The 8,414-nt window shown below is 39.4% G+C and overlaps 3 protein-coding genes and 1 long non-coding RNA gene across 5 annotated transcripts; 1 reads left to right on the top strand and 3 right to left on the bottom strand.

Moving 5' to 3' along the window:
- Nucleotides 1-44: 44 nt before the first annotated feature.
- On the bottom strand, nt 45-2,218 carry LOC127749346 (uncharacterized). Its single transcript, XR_008011087.1, has 3 exons — nt 2,048-2,218; nt 1,850-1,951; nt 45-503 (listed from the first exon to the last, which is right to left on the bottom strand). It is a non-coding gene; the product is annotated as an uncharacterized LOC127749346 (long non-coding RNA).
- A 198-nt stretch (nt 2,219-2,416) lies between these two features.
- On the bottom strand, nt 2,417-4,883 carry LOC113211861 (protein FAM98B). 2 transcript variants are annotated; one of them, XM_052267117.1, is made up of 9 exons: nt 4,726-4,883; nt 4,250-4,455; nt 4,005-4,165; nt 3,815-3,925; nt 3,550-3,729; nt 3,276-3,476; nt 3,095-3,176; nt 2,751-3,014; nt 2,417-2,711 (listed from the first exon to the last, which is right to left on the bottom strand). In XM_052267117.1, the coding sequence occupies exons 1-9, from the start codon at nt 4,761-4,763 to the stop codon at nt 2,527-2,529; spliced, it is 1,428 nt and encodes a 475-aa protein (XP_052123077.1). In that variant the 5' UTR covers nt 4,764-4,883; the 3' UTR covers nt 2,417-2,526. The 2 variants fall into 2 exon arrangements, with proteins under 2 accessions (XP_052123077.1, XP_026286167.2); XM_026430382.2 differs by having other exon boundaries at nt 2,417-3,014.
- A 46-nt stretch (nt 4,884-4,929) lies between these two features.
- On the top strand, nt 4,930-6,192 carry LOC113211862 (uncharacterized). Its single transcript, XM_026430383.2, has 3 exons — nt 4,930-5,121; nt 5,246-5,480; nt 5,564-6,192. Exons 1-3 carry the CDS (start codon nt 5,033-5,035, stop codon nt 6,125-6,127), a joined length of 888 nt encoding a protein of 295 aa, XP_026286168.2. The 5' UTR covers nt 4,930-5,032; the 3' UTR covers nt 6,128-6,192.
- On the bottom strand, nt 6,184-8,383 carry LOC113211860 (general transcription factor 3C polypeptide 5). The gene is made up of 8 exons (XM_026430381.2): nt 8,179-8,383; nt 7,894-8,092; nt 7,636-7,808; nt 7,342-7,542; nt 7,048-7,258; nt 6,747-6,970; nt 6,495-6,672; nt 6,184-6,406 (listed from the first exon to the last, which is right to left on the bottom strand). The coding sequence occupies exons 1-8, from the start codon at nt 8,305-8,307 to the stop codon at nt 6,261-6,263; spliced, it is 1,461 nt and encodes a 486-aa protein (XP_026286166.1). The 5' UTR covers nt 8,308-8,383; the 3' UTR covers nt 6,184-6,260.
- Nucleotides 8,384-8,414: the final 31 nt, after the last annotated feature.

Here is an 8,414-nt window from a genome sequence, read left to right as displayed (position 1 = left end):
ATGAACTTTCTATGTTACAGGTGGCCAGCTTCAAGTCCAGGCACATCCCTTTGGACAAGAACCAGCATCACTTCCTATTTTACTACGACTGTACCAGATAAATGAAATAAATAGTAGCATTACTGTAACTGACTCTCTGATGATTTGCCTCTCTCACTTCCCTCCACTCAAATCAACACACGACAACATATTTTAGGATCAAGTAATAAGCGGTATATGTGGAGATAGCAAAAAGACAGCAAAGATATAGCAAGAAGTAACCCCCTAATAGAAACAAATACCAAAATAAACTTTTACCCATCATGATTCTACCATAATATATTGATATTTTTTTGTTAAAATTACATAAAAAGTCAAAACTTACCAGATTCATTCCTGTGATCATGAGAAAAAGGGGCCATTTCTCATGCTGTGCTGTGACGCCGATATAGCATACATTGGGTGACAGCTGACGGCTGCGTAGCTGATATGTCAAGCGCAAATGCAACTCATGGACGGTCTTCCTGCAACAAGGGTAAAAACAGAATTTTGGTCTTCATATATCATGGTTACACCAACTCCTCTACAGGGAGCTCCATAACATTAACTTGCCATGCTTCAAAAGCATTGCCTAGGACAAAACAATGTCAACTCAACGTCAAACGTTCACAGGCGGAATATATAAATATTTATGCACTTTGCACTCTGTTTCCATATTATTTACTTTACATTTTTATCAATTATTCAAGGACTAATGAGAAAAATGAGCATTAGTTGGCACAACCTGGAATATTTCCGCCTTCCGCCTGTCCTTGAGCAGGAAAAAGTGCAAAATCACAGAAGAGATAGAAGAAAAATCAGAACCTAAACACATTATAGATAGATATTTGTAAGACTTCATAAAAATTAATAAAGTAAAACAGCAAAATTGTAAGTCCTTGTTTTGTCCAGTCCTACTAAATATATCTATCTTTCCTCTCTCGCAATCATTAGTGCAGCAAAAATGTTAAAGACATTGGGGATCGTAGAGGCTTCAAAATTTATTTCTGCTGACTCAATTAACAGGTAAAAAAAACAAAAAAAATTGAATCCCGCCTGAAAATTTTTTGGGGACTGTATGTATCAAAGATTAAAACCAGAAATCAGTTGTGCTGTTTGCATCAAAGTATACTTTTGATCTGTATTTCAATTCTGTATTTCTTCGAACTGAAATATAAATAAACTAAACTAAACAAAACACAAATCCCCATGAAATATTATTAACAAAACTGAGCATAGTCCTGTAAGGATAATCCTCTCAGTTCATAAAAGGCCCTGGTCTCATCCTAATTTGATTGCAAATGCTTTTAATCAATGTATTATAAATGTGCCCTCCTCAATATTGAGAATGGGCCAGAGAATGGGCCAGAGAGTGGACCTGAGAGATAGTATTTCGACACCTCAAAATCAGAACTAGTAGAAATTTCCAAGGAGCTTAACAGTAAAGATTAGTTTAATGCCCAATGATTTAAACACAAATATGTAAGTCTATACTGATAAACAAAGTGTGGAACTGGCGTGCCCAGCCCATGCAAGTGCTCCACACCACATTGCACACTCTTAAATAAGTGTTTAAACTGAACATTTGAATACTAATACTTGTTTAACAGTAAAGTTGGAAGTGTGCAACTCTGGGACTTGCCATTAAGCTTTAGACACTTTACAGTGTTCAAATTTACTGTTGAACACCAGTATTCAAATTTCCTATCCAATGCCTAAGAGTGTGCACCATACAGTTGAACACTACCATGTGCATGCCAGTTGAAGACTATATTCATCTTGATGAAAATAAAAAGCAAAATTGAAACCCCTCTCCAGATGTTGTACTCACCATGTAAAACACCATTGTAGTCTGACCATGAAAGTTTGCCCTCAGTTTGGAGAGATCATCCTCATCAATCTCAGAGGAAAAAATGATTTTAATGGGAATCACCTAAAAGGAAAAGAAATACAGATTTTCATCAATTTATATGCTTTATCTAAGACTTGATACAACAGAAATCAAAAAAGTTTCAAAATTAAATCTTACCTTTAATACTTGTATTGTGGATATTGCAGAACAGAAGATTCAGCACCTAAGCTATTATTAGTTACTCATACATTGAGAAGTTCGGCCCCAGAACTGTAAGAAGCAGGCAAAGTGAGAACAACTCTTTCAATTATTTAGAGAGAATAAAATGACTGTAGTAAGCTGATACTGAGTAATTTTATGGCTCACCTCAACAGCAACTCTCACCACAAATAAATGAATGCTGAAAAGAGCACCCCAAGGAGAAGCAATAGTGTTCGTTCAACAATCTCTCCACATTTGTTGGTTTCAAACATGTAATTATAGTGCTGAATGCAAAGTTAAAAAGAAAAAAGCTGCAGAAGTGTTAGTAAAAAATAACAACTTAAGTTAACCAGACTTCGGCGACTCTTTATTTAACAGAAAAATTTATTACAATAATATATTGCTAAAGTAAAGTACGACATTTTTATACAATATTTTGTTACGATTAAGTCTTTTCACCTATAATTATTATCTCTCCTGCCACCTCCTCTGCCGCCGTGGTGCCCTTGGTCCCTGTACCCTCCACCTCCACCACCTCCCCTCCCACCTCCGTAGCCCCGGTCGCGGTCCTGACCCTGACCGCCCCTGTTCCAGCCGCCCCCTTGCTCGCGGTCCTGACCTCCCCTGTTCCAGCCGCCCCCTTGCTCGCGGTCCTGACCGCCCCTGTTCCAGCCGCCACCTTGCTCGCGGTCCTGACCGCCCCTGTTCCAGCCGCCCGCCTGGTCTCTGTTTGCTCTCCCCTGGTCGCGGCCCTGGTCCCGGTCCCGGTTGTAGCCGCCCTGGCCTCGATCGTTGCTTCCCTGGTTCCAGCCGCCCTGGACGCGGTTCCTATCGCCACCTCCACCACCGTGGCCACCGTGTCCACCGCGCCCTCCCCGACCTCCTCCTCCGCCGCCGCCGCCACCACCACCCCTGCCGCCGCCGCCTCGGCCCCCACCTCCACCTACGGAAATGTAAAGCACAGAATTATAGGCAAGTCTGCCACCATAGTTATTTTCATCATCCTGATTAAAAAATTCTTACCTGCACTCCGCTCCTTCTGCCAGCTGGGCATTTCTGGTGGAGGCGGTGCTTGGTCAGTTGTGCGCCCACCACGATCAGGAACCTAGCAGGGAATTACATTCATATTTCATATTTGAAATGAAAAATGAAACAGGAGTACCATGAGGATCAAAATCATGGGAAATGATGGAATAAGACATACCCGACCAATAATAACTTTGGTAAGTTGTGTCTGCGTATTCTTTCTGACGTTTGCACTACTTGTTTTCTCTATAATTGCAAGATCTACACGTGCTGCAAGTAAATCCGATAATTCTACAGTTGGCTCAGAAGACATAGCCCTCCGTTTGACAGCCATTGCATTTGCTATTTCTTCTCCTTTATGCTTTACCCTATCAGACCACTGAAATAAAATTATTTGATAAGTATAGATAATACAGGGAAATATTTATGTGGGAATTACAAGTATAGCTCACCTGAAATGACTGTACTGTGACATCTAAGCGCTTAATTAACATTTCTCGACGCATACGGTACTCATCATGCAGATCTCTTTGGATATTTGAAAGCTGATGCCACTGCTTATCTGTCAGTACTCCTTGAAACAGAGGTTGGCTTAAAAGATCTGCTGGGGCTTTGGATATAACTTCTTTTAGCTGAGTAAAACAAATAAAAATTAAAATGTAGGTTGGCATACGGAAAACAAAGTTTACTCTCCTATCATCAAATGGGGAGACTCACTCTTTGTTCCACTTTAACAAACAGCTGAGCAGGCTGAATATTATCTGGTGGCTTGGGAAATTTCAATGCTATCAACATATTTTTGAGCTCACTTGCTGTGGATGTTTCTTGCTGTAGATAACAGGAAAAAACAGTGGCTTTACTCTTTTTTAAGAAATACATCAACTACTGGTAAAAGTACCATACTCACAAGTTTTATTTCCATAAAAGAAGAGATTGAAGGTTTTTTAACTGCTATCATTCGAGCAGACTGGAGTTCAGTTACAAGATAGTGAAGAAGTAACAGAGCATTTCGTTTGCCATTCAGTCGTTCAGAAATATGTCCCTCAGTTAGAAACTTGTACTGACAACCTGAAAACATATTGGATGAGTTTAAGATGTAGTTATTGGCATTTTAAGTGGGTAGTAAGTTAAATCCTTTATTGTTGACCTTACCAATTTCTTTGAGAAAGCTGCTTAGCTCTAAAAGAAACGACGCACTATCCTCTGAAGTAGAGATGTCATTGACCTGCTCGTCCAATTTGCATAATGCCTTCAGCTCAGCTGCTAACCACACAACTGCTTTCCTGAATTCTTCTGATTTTGTGGTTCCTTCAAGGGCTTTATCAAGACCCCCTTCTCCCAATATTGGCCCATTGTACCTACGCAATTACAGGGAATAAAAAAGCTTTCATGGTTTGGATGATATGAAACTCACAAATTGAATATTGAATTATCAACACAACTCTACAGCATGAAATAAATATCGAAAAATTAAGTTGACCGAGTAACAAAGATAATTAAATGAAACATTTTTGTCATAATTATTACAAATGTTTGAATGACAGCGACGCCTTAACCTTCCTTCACATTTCAACGCAAAGTTTCTGAGATACAATCAGTGCTACTAAATATAATTTCAAGGCACCTACCCAACATCTTGAAGGGCATCAATGACATCATTCTCCATGGTTATTATTACTCAATTAAATAGATTAAAGTCGGCCGACACTGAACACATTCCCAGCCGACTGAATCAATCGTGATCGACACCGGTGGAGGTGGGAACAGAGTACATGCAATATTTTCATACCCACTCGTTTTCGTCAGCGAAGCGAAGGCTCTTGCGAGGCTACCTAAACCTAAACATAACCTCCCCTTTTCGCCTTCGACTGCTGTTGCAGACGCACCATCACGTCATTCCTGCAACAATCAGCCAACAAATTTGCAGAGATCAAAATGACTGATAAGCAGTCATTTCACCTGTCTAATGCAGCAAACCGACTTTCTAACGAGGGGAGTCTAAGTCACCTCAAAAGTCACTTCCTGTAAGTGTTATCCTCATTTCTTTGTTATCTAAGTGACAGGTTATGTTCTACTGACAAGGATGTCAAATCAAATTATTTCGCAACTTTCTTTTCTAGGTATTAATTGTTTGATGTGTTCTTTCAGATGGATTTGCTCTGCTCTCAGTGGTAAGCAGATTAGTAAATGCGACACCATGATGTGTCCAAAGTGTTGCGAGGTGTGGAACACAGGGAAGTTTGCACTAAAAGTTGTTTCAAAGTCGACTCCTGGACCACGGATGATGAAGATTTTGAGGAAGTTTGAAAAAGAACCAGAAAAACTGACTCGTGTAGAATCGAGCTTGCTAAAGAGACACCAACAGACTAACAAAAACAAACTGGTGAGAATAAAGATCTTCTCTTTTCTTGGGGATACAATATATCTTATGAAAGTGGCTAATTTCATTCTTAATTTGATCTCCAGGTTCTTCGCTGTTTAGTCTGCAAGAATGAAACAATTATCCCATTCCAAAAGCAAATTCCAGAGAAAGCTCCCACATGTGAAACTCCTGCTGCTGAGTGTTCAATAGTTATGTCCACCAAGAAGAAAAAGAAGAAAGACCGATTTGCAGGACTTAATGTGTCAGCTGTTATGTCAGCATCACCCTCTCCTTTCAATTCAAGCAAGAGAAACATGCATATTAATAGAATTAATGGAACTCCAAGTTCTGTTTCTACTGCAAATGAAATCAAAATTAACTCCCCAAGCCAGATGACCAACAATCGTTCAAGTATGACACCAATAGCTTCTAAAGTTTTAATCTCCGAAACCAATAGGAAGAGTGGTCAAAAGCCTGTGTGGAAAAAGATGCAATCTTTACGCGAGGAAATTAAACTAGAAGAAAAGAACAGAATTAAAGACCATCACAAGGCCCTTACTATTAGAAACCTTAATGTTAAAAAGAACAATAAGCTTCAAGATTTTATTAGTAGAAAGGAAAAGGATGTCCACTTAGAAGATCGTATCAATTGTCTTCTGCAAATTTGATGGCTGACTAGAATTCAGAGGTGTATTTAAGTAAAGGATCAGTAAATAAGTCTAAAAAAAATTAATCTTTGTATATCATTAAATACACATACACATTTGAACGGACTAATTTACACAGCTTGGAGTATGTGAATCAGATCGCATCATCTTCTTGCAAATCATCCTCATCAACTTCCCACTCTCCAATTTCATCTTCCTCATCCTGTTCATCAGAATCACTGGAATCTGATAAACCCTCTAATTTTCTGGATGTGGTAGCCTCAGAGCTGCTTGTTTCATCTATGAAAAAAAGTGAAAAGAACAATTGTAGATTATTACACACCAGTTTCCATTGTAAGTTCAGAAATTGGCTTAGTTCCAGATTTACCTGTGAGAGGGCTAACAGTCTTCAAAGTTTCAATAACAAGATTGTTTATTATTTCTCTGCATTGATCTGCAAAACCAGATGGCAGCCATCCATCTCTTTCATGACATTTGAAATCAGGCAAGGGTAAAGGCAATTTCTGCATCATTTCCTGGATTTCAGGTACTTGGACATCACAGTACTGGAAGAAATAATATCATACTTAATGTGTTATGAACGACTTTTTCAAAAACTACAAAAAGTGGGGATACCTACTTGGTAAAACATCTGTCGGCTTGGTGGAACCATGCCTGGTGTGAACATGTAATTACTTTCTCGATACTCAGAATCATTCTTAGACTTAGCAGTTGCCTCCATATCACTGTATGGTAACTCCTTATTCAAAAGCGCAACTTTGGCTTGACATGCTGGAGTCAACTTATAGGGAAGAAGATAGTTTGTATAACTCCTCTTAGCTTTGACCTTTGTGGTCATTCCACCTAGAAAATTTAAGTTGCACAAGCATGAGAGGATAAAATCTATTGGTCAATCAATTGTGCCTTTAATATCCTCTTACCCTTCCGCCGTAGACGGTAATCTAGGGTCTGATAAATTCGTGCAGATGTATCTTTACGAGGGTCATATCCAAATCGAACCCACATGACTCTCCAGGGACCAGTGACAAAGTAATAAGCAACAGTCGGCAGTAGAAACTTCATCTGATCACTGGTGTAGTTTGTTTTACACATAAGTGCATATTTGGACCATACAGGGCGCTCTTCAAACAGCTATTGAGAAAAACAACGCGTCATCCAAAAAATAAACCAAAATTTCAGGAAAAAAAGAAAAGTATTGGATGTTTTTTGATTACCTTTTTAACAACATTGAGATGTAAATCTTCCAAAAATTTCACCTGTAATAATTTAAGAGCCATTTCTCTAGGCTGATTTGGGATCTCAGGAACATCAAAGTTCACAAAAACTGCATGAATTGATCTTCTTCTCCGAGTTCTTCCAATGATATTGTGTGGTACTGCAGCTTCTGAGGGAGCATCTTTGCGGTACATGTAACCCTAAAGGGAGTTCAGAACAGAAGCAGTACATAGTAAGTTGTTCTGTGATCGTGCTGTGATTGAAAACATTCAGAGCTATGATTAAGACTTTACCTGGACTGTATCCATTCGCGAAAAGGCTGCAGGTGGAAGAAAATACATGGCAGGTTTATTAATCCATGACAGAGGAACTATTCCATCTGGGACGAGTGTATTGTAGATGCATTCCATTTTTGTTAAATCATTAGGAGGTGCATGCATTGACAAATATTGAAAATCACAGAGATCTGTAAATAATAGAGAGGGGCGTAAAAATGGTTGACAGACAACACTTCAACAGTTCACACTCCTGCAGAATTGTGACCAACTCACTGGTAAACCTAAACACCGAGTTAATTTTTCCAACAACATTTGTCTTGACCTTGACTATCTGATCATCGGATTTTCTTCGCCTCACTTTAACTTTCAAAAGGACTGCGGACACTTGCTGTTTGTCGCCACAAGCTGGTTTACAGAATACATCATCAGGACGAAATCTTAATTCGAGTCTACGGTTTTTCTCACAGTATGCCTACAACGATTAACAAAGAAAATTAACAACATAGTCTCTTTTATTCATTTCATTCACAATATGCATGCGAGTTAACCTCCACTCACAGTGGATATATTTCGAATTCCCCCGAGAGTACTAATCATTTTGTCCACATTGACCACACGCCCCGGGTACTCGATACAAACAAGTGACTTTCCTAATCCCGCTTCGAACTGATTCATAGGGCAATCCATTTCTATTGACGTTAAAAGAGAATTGTTGCGGAATCAAAACATCAAACCATGGACCGGCGGTAAACACACCGCACCGCGGTGGAAAGGAGGAGGGGGTGGGGGAGGGG

This window comes from Frankliniella occidentalis, unplaced genomic scaffold (genome assembly GCF_000697945.3).
Source record: "Frankliniella occidentalis isolate FOCC.00 unplaced genomic scaffold, Focc_3.1 Scaffold3, whole genome shotgun sequence".
NCBI lineage: Eukaryota > Metazoa > Arthropoda > Insecta > Thysanoptera > Thripidae > Frankliniella > Frankliniella occidentalis.
The sequence above is the reverse complement of the archived record's forward strand: the minus strand, read 5'-3'. Positions and strand labels throughout refer to the sequence as shown.

Bases quoted from the DNA above. Each gene is read 5' to 3' on its own strand.
- LOC113211862 (XM_026430383.2), top strand. From the start codon at position 5,033: ATGACTGATAAGCAGTCATTTCACCTGTCTAATGCAGCAAACCGACTT. The intron at 5,122-5,245 runs GTAAGTGTTATC...GTGTTCTTTCAG, and splicing joins CACCTCAAAAGTCACTTCCT to ATGGATTTGCTCTGCTCTCA. The intron at 5,481-5,563 runs GTGAGAATAAAG...TTTGATCTCCAG, and splicing joins AGACTAACAAAAACAAACTG to GTTCTTCGCTGTTTAGTCTG.
- LOC113211860 (XM_026430381.2), bottom strand. From the start codon at position 8,307: ATGGATTGCCCTATGAATCAGTTCGAAGCGGGATTAGGAAAGTCACTT. The intron at 8,093-8,178 runs GTGAGTGGAGGT...TAATCGTTGTAG, and splicing joins GAATTCGAAATATATCCACT to GCATACTGTGAGAAAAACCG. The intron at 6,971-7,047 runs GTAAGAGGATAT...TAAATTTTCTAG, and splicing joins TTACCGTCTACGGCGGAAGG to GTGGAATGACCACAAAGGTC.
- LOC113211861 (XM_026430382.2), bottom strand. From the start codon at position 4,763: ATGGAGAATGATGTCATTGATGCCCTTCAAGATGTTGG. The intron at 4,456-4,725 runs GTAGGTGCCTTG...GTAATTGCGTAG, and splicing joins GATGCCCTTCAAGATGTTGG to GTACAATGGGCCAATATTGG. The intron at 3,177-3,275 runs GTATGTCTTATT...ATTCCCTGCTAG, and splicing joins CCAAAGTTATTATTGGTCGG to GTTCCTGATCGTGGTGGGCG.